The sequence below is a fragment of the Ananas comosus genome, linkage group 12 (assembly GCF_001540865.1).
Source record: "Ananas comosus cultivar F153 linkage group 12, ASM154086v1, whole genome shotgun sequence".
NCBI lineage: Eukaryota > Viridiplantae > Streptophyta > Magnoliopsida > Poales > Bromeliaceae > Ananas > Ananas comosus.
In genome coordinates, this window is record NC_033632.1 from 156,950 (window position 1) to 173,607 (window position 16,658).

The following is a 16,658-nucleotide window of genomic DNA, read 5'->3' on the forward strand; positions in this document are numbered from 1 at the left end:
TTAAGAGAAAGAGAGATCAATTTGCTCGGAGAGTCAAAAAAAAAAAAAAAAAAAAAAAAAAAAAGAAGGAGAAAAAAGAGAGAGAGAAGAGCGCGCAACAGACTCTTCTCTCATTTGTAAGAGAATCTCCTTCAAAATTTGAAATTTTCAATCAAATTTTACGAAATGCACTAAGTCCACGTCAACACGTCGCCAGATACAACACCTCAAACTCAAACCTAGTTTCGCATGATCTTCTCCTTCTCCATTACATTTGGTTGCTTACATTATAAATTATCCGTCTCGTATATCTCTTTGCTGCATTCATCGTCATTGTCGTCGTTGTTACAAACGTACGTATATTCATTGGGCCCCTGGACCCTCCCATTCGCAAGACGAAGGAAACTGAAGCACCCTACAAATTATAATCGCAACAAGCACGCACGTAATGGCAGCATCCTCCTTATTCCCTCGGCTGCTCTTCCTGCTATCCTTTACACTGTATATTCCCCCCTCCTCCTCCTCTCGGTCCGTTCCTCCGGCTACTGCTGCCGCCACAGCTGCAACACCTGCGGCATTGGCATCGGCATTGGCACCGGGCCTGCCGCCCTACAAGCCCGGTCCCATCACGACCAATGGAAAGAACTACACCAAGGCCTGCGACCCCGCCCGGTTCGCCGACCTGGGCCTGGACATGGCTGACTTCCTCTACTGCAACTCCTCGCTGGGGTACGCGGAGAGGGTGAGAGACCTCGTCGGCCGCATGACGCTGGTGGAGAAGATCGCCAACCTCGGGGACCGGGCGCAGGGGGCGGCCCGGATCGGGCTCCCCAAGTACGGGTGGTGGTCGGAGGCCCTCCACGGCGTCGCCTCCACGGGCCACGCCACCTACTTCGGCGACGTGGTCCCCGCGGCCACCAGCTTCCCCAATGTCATCCTCACCGCCGCCGCCTTCAACGAGACGCTGTGGAAGGCGATCGCGCAGGCGATATCGACGGAGGGGCGGGCCATGTACAACTTGGGCCACACTGGGCTGACGTTCTGGAGCCCGAACATAAACGTGGCGAGGGACCCCAGATGGGGGAGGGTGCTGGAGACCCCCGGAGAGGACCCCTACACGGTGGGCCGCTACTCCGTCAACTTCGTGCGGGGAATGCAGGACGTGCAAGGCTCAGAGACCACGGACGACCCCCACACCCGCCCTCTCAAGGTCTCCACCTGCTGCAAGCACTACGCCGCCTACGACCTCGACAACTGGTTCGGCGTCACCCGTTTCGACTTCGACTCCAGGGTACCTATACCTATACCTATACATATACCTGGGTCGATGCGTCCATCCGTTCAAATATATATATACACATCATCATTGAATGAATGAATGCAAAAATGAATTAATCTCAATCATGTTGAATTAATGCATGCTGCAGGTCACTCAGCAAGACATGGTGGAGACGTTCGTTCGCCCGTTCGAGACGTGCGTCCGCGAAGGCGACTCGAGCAGCATCATGTGCTCCTTCAACCGCATCAACGGCATTCCGGTCTGCGCAGATCCACAGCTCATGTCGCAGACCTTCCGCGACGATTGGCAGCTCCATGGGTATGTATACACACACACGCGCACACACAAACACATATAAGCTAACCCATGCACGCATCTTAATTATCATGATCAAGCCCAAATTTATTCATGCTACAATTTCATTCGCTTTTTTAGTTACATTGTTTCCGACTGCGACTCTATCGAGGTCATCTATGAGCGCCAGAAGTGGCTCAACGGCACACCGGAGGAGGCCGTTGCCCGCGTTATGAAAGCCGGTACATTCTATGCTTAATTTGTACTCCTTTTAACATTAGCCTGCATGCGTAGATTGAATCAATCCATCAATTGTTAGTCCTGATCGATCACACAAAATGCTCACCTCCTGTATATATTCTGCATCGCCTATATGTATAAATATAGGCTTGGATTTGGATTGTGGGTATGGTCCGCTCAACTACTACATGAACTTCACCGAGTCTGCGGTGAAGCAAGGGCTGGTCCGCGAGTCGGACATTGACAATGCATTGAAGAACCTGTACATGCTCCTCATGCGGGTTGGATTCTTCGACAACATCCCCGCTTTTGAGCCCCTCGGCACAAATGATATTTGCACTGAAGAGAAGAGGGAATTGGCTGTGGATGCTGCGAGGCAAGCCATTGTGCTTCTGAAGAACGACGACAACACGTTGCCTCTTGACGCCAGCAAGTATAAGAGCATCGCCTTGGTCGGTCCCCATGCCAATGCCACTGAAGCCATGATCGGAAACTATGCAGGTATTTCATCAAACACCTTTCTTTTTCACTTTAATTACCATGTTCCTTTCCCACATGGTACGTTCATTAATTAGGTGTTTGATTAAATTCAACATTGTGAAAAACAGGCATCCCGTGCCGCTACCTATCGCCGCTCGACGCCTTCTCCACGGATGCAGACTCAGTCGAGTATGTGCAAGCCTGCGATGTGAAGTGCACGAACGACAGCTTGTTCGGCCCAGCCGTTGCGGCTGCCAAGAATGCGAGTGCGACCTTCATTTTCGTGGGGCTCGATCTCTCGATTGAAGCCGAGGAGAGAGACCGCATGGACCTCCTCCTCCCAGGTAGCCAAACCGAGCTCGTGAACAAGGTCGCAGATGCATCTGCGGGTCCTGTCATCTTAGTCATCCTGTCTGGAAGCTGCCTCGACGTCTCATTCGCGCATGAAAACCCTAAAATTGGTGCCATTATCTGGGCCGGCTACCCTGGCGGTGAAGGTGGTCAAGCCATTGCCGACGTAGTCTTCGGGCGGTACAATCCGGGAGGGAAGCTACCGATTACTTGGTACAAGAACGAATACATTGAACAAATCCCGATGACTTCGATGCCGCTGCGCCCTGTCGACGAGTTTGGGTATCCGGGGCGGACCTACAAGTTCTTTAATGGAACTGCACTGTACCCATTCGGGTACGGGCTCAGTTACAGTAACTACACTTACGGTGGAGTCCGGTGCTTTTCGAGCTCCGTAACTATCAGCCTCGACTCTACCGAGTTCTGTAAGCCGCTTTCCTACAAGGAGGGAGGGAACGCAAGCACCTGCCCGGCTCTCAAGATTGACGAGCTACCTTGCAAGGAGACGATGGAGTTCGATGTCGGGGTGACTAATCACGGGACAAGAGGTGGCAGCAACGTGGTGATTGTGTACTCGAAACCGCCTGCGGAGGTGGCGGATGCGCCACTGAAGCAGGTGGTGGGGTACCAGAGGGTGTTCGTGCCGGCCGGTGGGACGGCAAAGGTGCATTTCAGCCTCAACGCGTGCAAGGCACTTGGGTTGGTCGAGAAGACGGCATATACCGTTCTGCCTTCAGGCACGAGCACCATCGTGGTTGGTGACGGCGATGTGGCTGTGTCATTCCCCGTTGAGGTTCAGTTTCAGCTGTAGATTGTGAGGAGCCAGCTAGGGTTTTCTTTCTTTCTTTCTCTTTCTTTATCCTCCTCTCCCACCCCTCTTTTAAGGTAGCTAGTTTGAAGTACGAAGAAGAATCTTTGATTCAGGCTGTATGCATGTGTTTGTTTGTTTGTTTGTTTGGTTCGGAGTATGCCGTTCAATGAAGAGGTTGAATGGCTTTCGTAAGGAACTTCTGGTTCCTCTGTTGTTTCCTTGAGGAGGCCTCTTTTGGCAATAAAAACTCTATTTAATTGAGGCTGTTGTTTCTGTAAACTTAATAAAAAAAAAGGTGAAATTTCATTTATTGCACATGCACACACAAAAAGAGAGAGAGAGAGAGAGAGAGAGAGAGGACAATAACATATAACAGAACATAACTGACATACATGGACATATATAGCAGACGCAAGCAACGACTACTGCTGGGGTGGGCCTAATTAATAGAGATCACACCAACTTACGGGGGAAGGAAAAGCCAACTATCTAATCTTCAAAACACCATAACTGAAACACAGATTCTACAAAGCAAACTCAAGAACAACACACTATGAAACCCCCACAACACCCTGTCTAGCTGCTTAATCAACCTGACTAACAGCAGTTCAGCAACTCAAGAACCACCTTCTTTTAATTTCATGGCTTTGTGCCCCGACCTGCAGGAACAATAGGGTTGTCGCCGATGCCCGGGATGGTCCCGAAACCGGGCTGCGATCCGAGCCCAAACTGCGGGCCCAGTGGGACCAGACCGACCGGCACGCCGCCGATGATGCCGCCAAACCCACCAATGAAGTTTTGCGGCTTATAATTAGGCTCAGTAGGCTTAATGGCTGGCATGTTTCTTCCCTCAAGGCATGCAAGAAAGAATGCGAAAAAGAGAGCAAGGACCAGAGCACTCTTTTTCGCAGACCTCTCCATCTGCTCAACTGTAACCCTATAAGTTGCTAGTTTTGCACGGGCAGTGAGTGTTTCTAGTGAACAGCCCTTCCCATTTTATAGCCCCACCAAACTGATATATCGGGTTTCGGATCCAAAATATCAGATCCCATTACCTATAGAGGTTTCTAAACAAAAACTTGATTCACTATTTATCATATATTTAATTATATCTGTAAGTTCTCATTGGAGCCAATAGCTTATTGGATTCGGATTTGGATTCTCTACGGACAAGATCCGAACCCAACAGGTAGGTGTTAAAACTTAAAAAAGACGCAGCTAGTTGGTCTCACCAACCTTTTAGTAGGACATAAATTAACTTGCTCAGGGGCTCGGGGACTGTTCGGTAGCATTTAAAGCCCTTTTAAAGTGCACTTCGTATTGAGCACCGTCTTACCTCCCTCAGTTGACATGTGATCTCCTTCTTCCCCCCCAATTCAGGCAATTCTCATTCGATATAAATGAACTCTGTGGCCTCAACCACCTCTTGTATCTTTTGATTGCATTTGCATTTGTAGTGACGAGTTTCGTTATCACCTGGCGTTGGCCATAACTCGCTCTATCCAGATTAGTAGAGAGTTGCGGCAGTACAGAGCAGCAGCCTATATATATATATATAGAGAGAGAGAGAGAGAGAGAGAGAGAGAGAGAGAGAGAGTGTGTGAAGGGAGAAAGTGTTGTGTTACACCTGGTGCATCCATACAACAATCTTGTGCACCACCCTTTATCCGACCTCAATCCTATATTTCTATTACTCTTTCAATCCAAAATCATCCGATTTTTAGAAAGAAAAAAAGCTGCAAACACAAGATAATTATAATTGAAATATAAGATGAAATGAATAACTAGTAAAGACCAATGGACATGGACGTGGACGTGGACGATAGATGCATTTGGTGTAGGCAATAACTTCTCCACAAAGAGGTGCCATATTTGGTAATAAAAAAAAAAAAAAAAAAAAAAAAAAAAAAAAAAAAAAAAAAGTAAAATAAAGGGCCATGAGGAAGTATATTGATATAAGATTAAATTTCCAGTAATTAGTATCCAACTACCAACCAGCTGTTTCTGTTCCTGGATATCTGAAACATACAAGTGGGAATTTAATGGAGGCCTCCCGACTTAGCAGTGAGCAGTGATGTATGGGAAGAGCTTCATATTTAAGATACGGATAATATGCTTGTATTAATATGTCATATACCAATGCAAGAGCTTATACACTAACTGGCTCTGGCTATACGGCATTTAAAAAGCTAAAATACAAAGATCACTAAGCAATGAAAAAATTAATTGCTTCAAGAAAAATGAGGGAGCAGCAAATTTTCAAGCTTCTCCATATAAACATCCAATATGCAACTCTTAACTTTTCAAGAATAATAAGTGCAGCCACAATAAGTTTGTTCCCGCATTTGTTTTGGAAATAATAAGCACAAGATAGGATTAAGATTTTCACTGATCTCATCCTTGTAGTGATTGCACAATAAGCTACTAGATTTACTAACATCACTTCAGACTAACTAAATGATATACTATCAGCATAGCAAGGATTATGTTGCCAAAATAGTATGACGAGTATCTACAAACAGATAACAAAGTTGGATTATCTCAATGAAAAAACAAAAGCTGGTCACACTTTTCTTGTTCCATTCATCATTTACTTGATTGTTTTCAAGTCTATGACCACCTCACCTCAGTTTCCTTAGCAAACCTAAAGATGTTGGATAAGGAAGTATTGAATGCAGTATAGACATAATCTGACAGCTTGGATACGAAGGGTCATCAAAGTGAAAGAACAGCATAAAAGACAAAAACAAAATCCACAGAAGAAAAATTATAGACCCTTAATTAATTATAGACGCTTAATTTCACCAATGACATCAATGCTAGATGAATAAAAACAAGGCCGGAGTAGCTTAAATACCAATAGCTCTTTACGGTTTTCGTTTGCATTATTCTGTTCTTAGTATACTGCAACTGACATGGTCCTTAATGCCAAACACACACCTTTTTCGAGATGAATTCGCTATTTTAATTGCTTCAGAAAAAACATATCATTACCTGATTAAAGATTTTGACAAAGGGTTTTTACATATCGAACCTGTGCTTAGCAATAAGCAGATGATTCTCAGGAGAGATGTTTGATGGGACATAGTTTACAAGTCGGGCATCAAGCCCTTGTTCTCTTAGCCACAGTAGCCTCCCTGTATCAATTATTTCTTTGCACAAGAAACCCAACGCAGCTCTTTCCCCTGCTGGTATACTCCGAATAATTTTCTCGATACCTCCACCCTCTAGATCAGCTTCTTTCGTCTCACTGCAGTTTAGTAGATCAAACTTAACTCTCCAACTTTAAACGATAGCAAGGCTTAATACAGTCTCTGAACTGTATTCGAAGTTCAATTATGTCCTCAGAAATTCACTTTTAAAAAGTTAGTCAGAGAGGTTTGTTCAACAATTCAGTCCATTGTCTGGAAAAAGGGTGACATGTGACATGGAATTTTCTTGGCAGCAAGCACGCCTGCCATGGTATTTTCATCAGACTTTTGACTAACGGAACTAGTTAATTTACCCGGAGCAAACTTCAAGACAATTGTTAGAACCGAAACTCTGAGAACATAATTGATCTTGAGATTGAACTTTAGGGTTTAAACTTGTTGATTAACATAAAATACTGAAAGCATTGAATTTGTACGCGACTGCAAAGACCTGCATATGTCGAACAGTATCTTTCTCCACAATTTTCATTTCCGAAAATTAAATTAGAAAGATGCAGAAGAATCAGTTGCTATGTTTATAGGAGGGCATCAAAATGATCAGAAAAATATATATTCAATCTGAGCTATAATCTGACACCAATGTTATGGTTGTTGTTCCATCCTCTTGAACAAGCTTGGCAACCCAAAGTAGTGTTCTTACCTGACTGCTAGATGTTTCTCTGCCTCTTCCACATCAGGAAGTTCGCAACTATGATCGCCATCTACAGCCCAGCTGCTAAACCATGTCATAGCATGGAATTCCTCCTTCGTAATCCCCATATTCGAGAGGAATTTTGTATCTGCAATGCGATAAAATGAATGTGCAGATTGGAATAACATTGTAAACAACATTAAGCAAAAAAGGCTTAAAATTATGAATTAGTAAGATTCCATTGGCAAAGAGAAATTACTTGTATAATGCTTCCATTGGCAAAGATGGTGGCAGCATGTTGCGAGAGCAAGGCCTTGCAAATAACAATTATTTGGAAACTCATTCCTCGGATTATATTGTTTACGTAGACAGCACCTTATCGTCAAATCTATAAAGAAATTCAACAACTTATTGACCCATTTTATCTCCTTGTGAATTAATAAGCTTTATCAGTTAAATTACACAAACAAATTTCTAAGTCCTTTTACTGTTTTTTTTTTTTTTTTTTTTTTTCATATACACCACAGTATATATGTAAATTTACATTAATACCCCTGAAAAGTAGGTGCTGACATGCGTGCCTCGAAATACCTTGCTTATTTGTATCCTTGCTCCTTTACTGGTATCAATAGCAAAAACAATATATAACTCTGGCAGGGGCATGCAAAAGCATAAATATTGTTTTAAGGGCATGCATTCACATACTTGTAGGGGTATTTGTGCAATTCTGTATATTTGCAAGTTTACATATGAAAAAATTGTACCCTTAACTACAGTTTTTGCATATAATGTTCACCTGTTGCAGGTCCGCAGAGATGCTTCCCGGTAGCTAGGTATGGAAGACCCTTCAATGATTCTACTGCATGCAAGTTCAAATCTTCAACTGCAAAGTAAGAATTTGAGCCAATATATCACTGTTCTAGCATCGGCTAATTAATTTTAGTATCGCATAGGCAAAGTCACATATAGTTATCACTTGTAAGCACATATATGTGCACCCTAGTGTAGTGTAATTCCATCAACTCCTAAGTACAGCTGTAAGGTAAATTGGAAAGGGAAAAAAAAGCATACTAATGTCATCTGAAGCTGAAGCACAAATATTAAGATATGTATCAACATGCAAATTTGAAACACAAAATGGAAAATCTTACTGTCAATTCTTAAACGTTCTAATACTAAGCTCTGGTTTTGCCGCAGACTTCGATCAGCCTATAAGTTATTAGCGAAAAGAGAAAAAAATAAGAAAAAACAAAGATCAGTTTATCATTGAAGCATAATAGTCACTAAAAGTTGAAACAGCATATATACAGTTCCGCTGCTAGTATATAAAAAGTCAAGATTATAAAGAGTATACAAGGGAAAAAAAGATAATATTTTTCTTGTTAGAAGAGCCATATGTAGTTTGCTAAAAGTTCAAGAGATATGCATCTCCATTGTTTACTAAAAGATCCACTTGCTATGGTTTGCTTATCCAATAAAATGTTGTCCCTCAAAAAGGACATTATAGAGGAAAATGAAGTAGAACGTTTTGGGTTTAAATTAGCAGGAGCATCTGATTTGGCTGGTTATTCCGGACACAGGGCTTGAATAAGAAAGTATATCTAAAAAGGATTTAAACAGCTCGTAGCAAAGATGATAATAATAATAGTCATTGCTCATAAGACATTGTGTTCATGGCAGATATGCGCCCCACAACAGAAGCGATCACAAAACAAAACCCCATATAGTAAAACATACCACTGGATAAGTTGCTGCAAAAACTAAATAGGCCTTTGAAGCAGAATAAGATACAGTATGAGCGAAAAGAAAGAAAAATATTGCCTTCAAAAGAAATGCTGAGAGAAAAAAGGCTGATACCTTGAGTTTGTACGACCTCCGCTCGACCAAAAAAAGCTTCTTAACTCCATAACAATCTGCAAGCATCTGCGCCAAGTACCCTCTCCCGGCCCCAAACTCGACAACAGCCGGCACTGCACCTTCCTCTCCATTCAACAAATCACTCCCCTCAGAGTTCTCATTGGCATTCTCTCTTACCACCTCGATTTTCTTTCCTATCAATCCAAATGCTTCCATATTCCCAAGAATCGATGCCTGCTGCACAACATGCTTCTCTTGATACGGCAGCCTCCTGTAGATAGATAGAAAAAGAAAAAGCTCAGATATAGAAAACTTCCATTGATATAGTGTGATCTGCACTTTACTGTTCTCAGTAATCAAAACCAACATACAAAACACCGATTAGCCACAAAGTGCCGCACTTTACCCAATACATATAAGGGAGTAAAGTGCTGTGTAGATTTTGATTGTTGAGGAGGGTACAGTGCAAGTTGCAGCATATCCATGGGCAACACGAAAGAAGAAGGGAAAGCATAATGGAATGTTTACACTTTTATTTTTTTAACAAAAAGACTCCTAAATATCCAAAACTCTAAAACCCCAAAACCAAATTTAATAACCAACCTATCTATTTGCCCTTTCAGCCAAGCCTCGCAAGCTTCCGGCACAACATAAGAATCCTGCAATGCCGTTGCCGCAGCGGAATGGACCGACCTGATCTTGTCAACAAGATCATAGAATTCGAGCACGGAAAGGTTGTAAATGGCGCTCCTTTTAGCGGCCGAGCTCACGATGATCTCGTCGGGATCGCCGGCATTGATGGATTCGGAGTAGTAGGGTTGGGCCTCGAGTGCTTCGGCTTGTTTCCTCAAAGGGCATCGCTTTACGTGCGAATCCAAGTTCTCTTGGCGCACGGAGCTGCGGAGTTGAAGGTTGAAGAGAGAGGTTATGCAAGGAGAAGTGAAGGAAGAGAAAGGGAGGAGATTTGCAGGGCCAGAGATCGTAACTGGGAGGGGTCGATGGGGCAGGGGACGCGGAGGGCGCTTGAGGAGGAGTGGTGGTTGCCGCAGAACCTATGGAAGCGAAAGGCAACATGAGAGAGAGACACAGAGAGAGAAAGAGAGAGATGACAATGACGAGGGCGGTTTATTTATTTACTGGGAGGAAGGGAGGGGGGAGTTGGCGCAGTAGCGGCGCTTGTTGGGGAGCCAGAACTGGCACCGCTCCGCCGCCGCCATCGAGTCGAGAGCAAGCAGAAGCTCAAGCTCTCCTCCGTGCGAGTAGGATCCAGATCGCCTCCGAGCTCCGAATGCTGGAGAAGAGTTTACCCCCGTTTCCTCCGACCGATGCTAACATACACAAAGAACGTAAAATCGGGGCCGAAACAGCAGACAACGCCGGTTTTGAGGGGTACAACGAAAAGAGACCAAGTCGGTGCCTAGACTGGTTACCCCGCCGACTTGTGAAAATTACAAGTTTTTTCTATTTCATGCGGACCAGAACCTTACTTAGTATGGTTACGGTGGTGCGCCTGTTTGATGTGATCCACTTTGAATTCGAACCGAAATTTTAACCCGCATATCATATTATATATTGTTGCCCTGCTAATCTCAACCACTTAGGGGTCCTAACGAAGGCCCGGCCCGATGGGCCATGTTTGGACCGAGCTTTGGGTATTAAAATAATAAATTTGGGTTCGGGTCGGGCTTAAAAATTTAGGCCCGAAAAAATTTTGGACTTATTTGGGCATATCCAAGCTCGGCCTGAGCCCAGCCCAAAAGCTAGATATATTAATTATCAAAATAAAATATTTAATTATATATGGCCAATTTGAATAAAAAATCTACTAGTTTTACACTTTTGCAAAAATAGGCCACTTTTTTTTATTTTATAAATTCAGGCCAAATTTTCAACCGCTTAACCAAAATGCTCATCGTTTACATGATTACATCCGTCTCTTTCGTATTCGGTGAGATACATATATGAGCATTGTAATTTTAAAATATTACAATGCTCCTTTATTAGAAAACTACATATGCCCTAATCAATTAAACGTTTTATTTTTATATGAGAAATTTCTATCATATTATTTACTTTGTAAGATTATCAGCATCGGAGTAGAAGTGAAGATTGCTGAACCCCGAAGCGCATCTTCTATATATCTGAGTCTAGTTTTAGTTTATTATTATTTTTTTTGTTTGGTCTTATTTCATTGATGAATAATTATTGATGGATATTAATAGTATTATATTTAATGTTATATATTAATTTTCTTTGATGTGATCAAATCCCTGTAAAAATAGGTATTTTATTTTAATTTTATATAAATGAAAGTTTTTATATATTGCATAATAAATGTGTAAAATGGGCCTCCACAAAACTCGATGGGTGTTGGATAGTGGGCTTGGACTTGTGCCGGGCCTTAATTTTCCAAAAACATTAGATAAAACCCGATACGAAGCCCTAATGTTTGTTTGGGCCGGTCTTGGGCATAGTATTACCCTACCCAAGCCCGGCCCAGTTCCACCCCTACTACCACGTACTCAACTCGGTCTCTCTCCGCGCCTATCTTTCCCCCGCCTATTGTGTGCTCTTCTATTCTTCCACCCGAAACCCTAATAACCTCGAGATGAAGAGGAAGAAAACCATGGCCGCCTCCGCCGCTGCAGCTCCTATTCCGCCGGAGCCCGACCTCAAAGCCCTAATCGGCGAGCACTCGCTCTTCTTCGATCGGCTGGTGGACTTGATACCGGCGCGGTTCTACGTCCCCTTGGACGACGAGGATCGACCGTGGTACCAGGGCCTCTCTAAGGCCGCCAAGGCCTGCGTCAAGATCCAGTCCCGTGAGAACCTTAAGAAGGCTCGCCGCGCCCGCCTCGACCCCGCCGCTCCCCCCTCCTCCACCGTCGAACTCCTCTCCAAATCCATCGCCGCCGCCGCCGATTCCAACCCTAACCCTAACCCTAACCCTAACCCTAACCAGGGCGAGGAGGAGGAGGAGGACGAGGATGAGGATGAGGCGGCGCAGGCTCAGCGGCCGGCGGAGACGATGGATGATCGCACCGCCACCGACGTTGAGCTCCGGCGCCGCCTCCAAGCGCGCATAGTGGAACTCCGGTCCACCCGCAACACCCGTCCCGAGACGATCAACAAGCCAAAGAAGGAGAAGAAGAAGAAGAATAAGAGCAAGAAGAAGAAGAAAAAGAATGAGGAAGAGGGAGGTCCCTCTTCTCCTCTCGGGAAGCGGAAGAGAGATGAGGAGGAAAGCAATGCTGCCCCAACGGATATCTCCTTTGGGAAGGTTAGGAGTGGTGGTGAGGATAATCAGAATAAGGGGAAGAAGAAGAAGTCGAAGTTGTCCAAGCAGCAGGAGTTGGAGCGGGCGAGGCGGCTTGAAGCAGCGAAGAAGGATCCGGAGAAGGGGGAGAAGTTCGCCATGAAGCACTCGTGGAAGGCGGCGGCAAGTAGGGCCGCAGGGGAGAAGGTCCATGACGATCCGAAGCTTTTGAAGGAGAGCATCAAAAGGGAGGAGAGGAGCAGGAAGAAGCACGCAGAGAAGTGGAAGGAGAGGATGGAGACCGTGGAGAAGGCACGAGCGGAGAAGCAGAAGACTAGAGCGGATAATATTAGGGGCAGGGCCGAACAGAAGAGGATGAGGCGTATCGAGAAGAGGGAGAAGAAGCTCATGCGGCCAGGGTTTGAAGGGCGCAAGGAGGGGTACATTAATGGATAGTCTTGTGCAAGAGCATGACATGCTTGCGACTTCCATATGTTACAGAGGACGAGGTAAGGAGAGTTCCTTCGGCTTTTAGAAAATTTCTACTTGGTGATTTGTTTCTGCAGGGTTTCATTTTATATGTAACCATGGAACAAGTTTTTATGGAAATTTATTTAATATGTATCACTAATTTATGGTTGCAAATGAGATCTCTAGGGTTTGTCTCTTTGATTAGAGGTAAAGAAAGAAGACGAGGGAGCAGGAGTTGTTCTTTTTTAGAAATATTCTGACTCGAAAATTATCACGGATCGAGTTTCATTGATAGCTGTTGTCTTTCATGAAAATCTATTCTGTAGTTTCTGGGAGGACTTATCTGTGTCTCATGGAGAAACTCCAATCACAATACGCAATGGTGCTGCTCTGTTTAGATGATTTTTACGAGAAAGCTGAAATTGCTATTTATACGAAATTGTTATTTGTATGCCTCTTCTATTCAGAGTTGGTGACTATATTGATATAATAGATCACTAATTCAAATCAAATTCGCTAATATCAGAAAGCAAGAATTGTTATTTGCATATTTCTTTTATTCATACTGGGCTTGAATTAATCTGTATAGGTGATTAATTGTAAGAAAATTTTAGTGAGCAAAACTATGGCATTTTATTAACTTTGTGCACTTTTATATATATTGTTGGTGGAACAATAACGGCCCGAGCGCAGCTTTCTGATTCCATTTTTGTTTCTCCATTCGTTTTTTTAACCAAAGATATTAGGTCACAGTGGCTTTCACAATATTAGCTTTCACAAAATTATATTACTCATGAAATCACCATGCTTAGACGCTAACAAGCTTGCCCGAGTTATATAGTGTGAGCAAGTCCTGGATAATTATATTGAGCTGCATGTCTGGTAATAAATGGCATTATATCGCATAAGACCTGAAGCACTCTTCAAACTAAACTATTCCTCAAGTTGTCGCAGATTTTCTTTTGTAAGTTGAGCCTAAATTATGTAATTGCTGATAGTGCTGTTGCAAATAATTATTGGTGTAGCTCAAAATTAATCTATGTAACTATGAATTGTTTGTTTTTGTCAGAAGTGTTCGAGAAATTAAAATTTGTTCTCACCTTGTGTTGTGGTGCAAATAGCTTGCTAAAGTTTTCAAGTTTTGCTTATGTTGGAGCGTGGAATTCTATCTGTTTGATTTGTGTGCTTCTTTTACAATGTTGGAATTGTTAAAGAAAGCTTTTAAGCATATTTTATCGTATATTTTTGTGATATTAAATGTTCCTGAATAGAATGATAGATGTAGAAGCTGGGTGCGTCATGGTTCTTCGTTTGATTTTGCAGCACCTTTCTGGTTGAAGATTTGGTTATTTTAATTATATGGCTTAGGCAATTCTTTGTACCCTTACACAAATATCTTTTAATGCCAAAAAATGCTAATTACTTTTGTAATGGCAATTGCAATGATATTAACTCCTATTTATTTAGTTTCTATGTTATGTCAGATGCTTTTTTAAGCATCGCTGCTGAAGTGTATGTATGAATTTGTAACTTTATTTTTTGATCTTAGTTGTTTTTCATCCAATTGTGTTAACTTTTGGTTATGCGAACCGTCTGAAAACGGAAGCTAGTCAACCATTTTCTGTTGTGAATTCGTCAAGTTAGTAATTGTTGTGCTGTTTCGATTGGTAAATGCACCTATGATTTGCTCTTTTTCGGGATGTAAGATTTATGCTTGCTCTCAGGAGAAGAAGAATTAGAGTTTTATGCGGCACAAAAGTGTCTTTGAAAAGTCTAAGCCTCCCTGAATGCGCTAAAACTTTTGAGGACTTTCAATTCAAATTGAGCTTGCTTCAAATTAGTCAGATACAGATTCAATTTGATTCATCGCTCCCAATTCAAACATCAATCAACTATCTGTTGGGAAAGCATAAACAGAAGTGACCCCTCCATTCACTACCAGATTGTGCCCGGTAATCTACGCCCACTCCTCGGAGGCCAGGAAGAGCGCTGCCTCTGCCAGGCGCTCTGCCGTCAGCACCACCCCTTTCAGGATGACGGCTGCGCAGCACCGCTCTTCCACCTCTGTCTCGCTTCCGCCCAAGAATTTGCATGCCAGCGGGGTTGCCACCCCGAAAGGCGAGATGCAGTTCACCCGCGCGCCGTGCCGTCCGAGCTCCCCTGCCGCCGACCGCACCAGCCCCACCACCGCATGCTTCGACGCCGTGTATGATGCCGGCCCCAGCCCCGCCTAGTGTTATGTATAAACATTAAAACCACTTTTCTCCAAATTAGAACGTTTAATTGGAAGTATGTAAGCCTTTTTCAGCTGCTGCCGATGGAAGCGGCAACGGTGGTGCCTAGCTTGTCCTGGATGTCTGCGATGACGACAGCGGCACCCTCGGCTGCAAATAGCCGTGACGCCGCCTCCCCAATGCCGCTCGCACCGCCGGTGATGATGACCACCTTGCCTTCCAACCTAAGTCTGATGCAAACATGTCTGGTTACTAGTATTACACCATGAATTGGATGAGAAATTTTGTCAAGCATGCGTTTTGGAAATTTGCAGTTTATATAAAGGAGGAAGCACTTAAATTTACCGTCGTTTTGTAGGCATGGATTGGTTTGAAGACTCCGAAGAAGCCATGTAAAGAAGTGAAGCTAGTTCTTTTGAGTGAGTTGGGAGGAAACGCGTAGGTTTTATGTGTGGACAGAGGAGGTATATCTGTATACTGCCTCTTAATCTTTAAGACCAAGTTTGATATACGTGAGCATTTCCATTGATCAAGTGGGGCACTAGTAACTTGTACAATTATCCATAAATAATTCATGTATAATATGGTATGCACGGGTAAACTAGATAAGGGTTCATATTTACTATTAAAATAACCAATTTTGAGCCCTTTTAACAACTAGACAAATAATATATAAAAGTTGCGAAGTTTGAATTAGAGAGATTTTAAATATTATCGATTATATTTAATAAAGCCGATCGTCGACTCAAAATTTTTTTTACACAAAATAAATTGAAAGTATAAATTTTTTTTTACCTTCAAAATAATATTAGTCAGTCAGCTGTTAAAAGAAAGAAAAAAAAAAGTGAGTGGATGGATTATTTTTTTTTTAATTTCAAAGATGACAGTTGAGACTGCAACAACTCCGTAACACTAAAGTAATGAAAATATTAATCAATAACAATTTGGAAGGTCTTTTAGTTATCTGAACCTTTCTAATTAATACATGCACGTACAAATAGTTCCAAAGAAAAACTATAATACCTTTTTTCTTTCCTAGGCTTCTTTTAATTTTTTCTCTTTTGTGCCTGCTTTGTTCTGCGTTCTCTCGACAGTAACAGATGATTTACTAGTAAAATGCAAGTACTTTTATCTTTTTTTCTCTTTTTTTCCCTGGGATTTGCTAGGAAATAAGACTCAGGAGATAATATATTACAATTATTTCTTTTGCTGAGAATCATTGTTGGAGGGTAGGCCCCATTCATAATTTTGTAGCCCGAAGATGCATCTGATGTATGAATCCCACCAAAATAAAGCCAGTGAAAATACATAATGGAGATGTCAAAAACAAAAGCAAAAAAATATGTGATTAATCAATTCTCCACATGGATCATTCATTGATTTTCGTGTCGGTTCTGCTCTCTTGTGTCCCCACCATTCCTCCATCCAAGATTGACACTCAAACTGTATATATTTAGCATAGATATCTCTTTTCTGTAATCGACAATTCATAAAGATAACCGGCCGTCCGTAGAGCAAGTGGCAAAGGGTTTAGTGGTTGGTACCCGAGACTTAAGTTCGAAT

The 16,658-nt window shown here is 42.9% G+C and overlaps 3 protein-coding genes and 1 pseudogene across 4 annotated transcripts; 2 read left to right on the forward strand and 2 right to left on the reverse strand.

Annotated features, from left to right (window-relative positions):
- Positions 78-3,896, forward strand: LOC109718276 (probable beta-D-xylosidase 2). The gene is made up of 5 exons (XM_020244434.1): positions 78-1,270; positions 1,407-1,576; positions 1,694-1,794; positions 1,940-2,293; positions 2,401-3,896. Exons 1-5 carry the CDS (start codon positions 428-430, stop codon positions 3,432-3,434), a joined length of 2,502 nt encoding a protein of 833 aa, XP_020100023.1. The 5' UTR covers positions 78-427; the 3' UTR covers positions 3,435-3,896.
- On the reverse strand, positions 6,259-10,485 carry LOC109718277 (tRNA:m(4)X modification enzyme TRM13 homolog). 2 transcript variants are annotated; one of them, XM_020244436.1, is made up of 9 exons: positions 10,272-10,485; positions 10,121-10,186; positions 9,738-10,031; positions 9,135-9,405; positions 8,429-8,486; positions 8,074-8,160; positions 7,537-7,590; positions 7,287-7,425; positions 6,259-6,684 (listed from the first exon to the last, which is right to left on the reverse strand). In XM_020244436.1, the coding sequence occupies exons 1-9, from the start codon at positions 10,349-10,351 to the stop codon at positions 6,456-6,458; spliced, it is 1,278 nt and encodes a 425-aa protein (XP_020100025.1). In that variant the 5' UTR covers positions 10,352-10,485; the 3' UTR covers positions 6,259-6,455. The 2 variants fall into 2 exon arrangements, with proteins under 2 accessions (XP_020100025.1, XP_020100024.1); XM_020244435.1 differs by having other exon boundaries at positions 6,376-6,684; positions 7,537-7,665.
- Positions 11,656-13,263, forward strand: LOC109718676 (ribosomal RNA-processing protein 14-C). The gene has a single exon (XM_020245019.1). The coding sequence runs from the start codon at positions 11,743-11,745 to the stop codon at positions 12,844-12,846; it is 1,104 nt and encodes a 367-aa protein (XP_020100608.1). The 5' UTR covers positions 11,656-11,742; the 3' UTR covers positions 12,847-13,263.
- On the reverse strand, positions 14,750-15,684 carry LOC109718417 (annotated as a pseudogene).

What these genes read in the sequence shown, in the direction of transcription:
- LOC109718276 (XM_020244434.1), top strand. Translation starts at nt 428, where the DNA reads ATGGCAGCATCCTCCTTATTCCCTCGGCTGCTCTTCCTGCTATCCTTT. An exon ending in GTTTCGACTTCGACTCCAGG is followed by an intron (nt 1,271 to 1,406) that starts GTACCTATACCT and finishes TGCATGCTGCAG; the next exon opens with GTCACTCAGCAAGACATGGT. An exon ending in GACGATTGGCAGCTCCATGG is followed by an intron (nt 1,577 to 1,693) that starts GTATGTATACAC and finishes TCGCTTTTTTAG; the next exon opens with TTACATTGTTTCCGACTGCG.
- LOC109718277 (XM_020244435.1), bottom strand. Translation starts at nt 10,351, where the DNA reads ATGGCGGCGGCGGAGCGGTGCCAGTTCTGGCTCCCCAACAAGCGCCGC. An exon ending in CCAATGGAAGCATTATACAA is followed by an intron (nt 7,426 to 7,536) that starts GTAATTTCTCTT and finishes ATCGCATTGCAG; the next exon opens with ATACAAAATTCCTCTCGAAT. An exon ending in GAGAAACATCTAGCAGTCAG is followed by an intron (nt 6,685 to 7,286) that starts GTAAGAACACTA and finishes ACTAAACTGCAG; the next exon opens with TGAGACGAAAGAAGCTGATC.
- LOC109718676 (XM_020245019.1), top strand. Translation starts at nt 11,743, where the DNA reads ATGAAGAGGAAGAAAACCATGGCCGCCTCCGCCGCTGCAGCTCCTATT.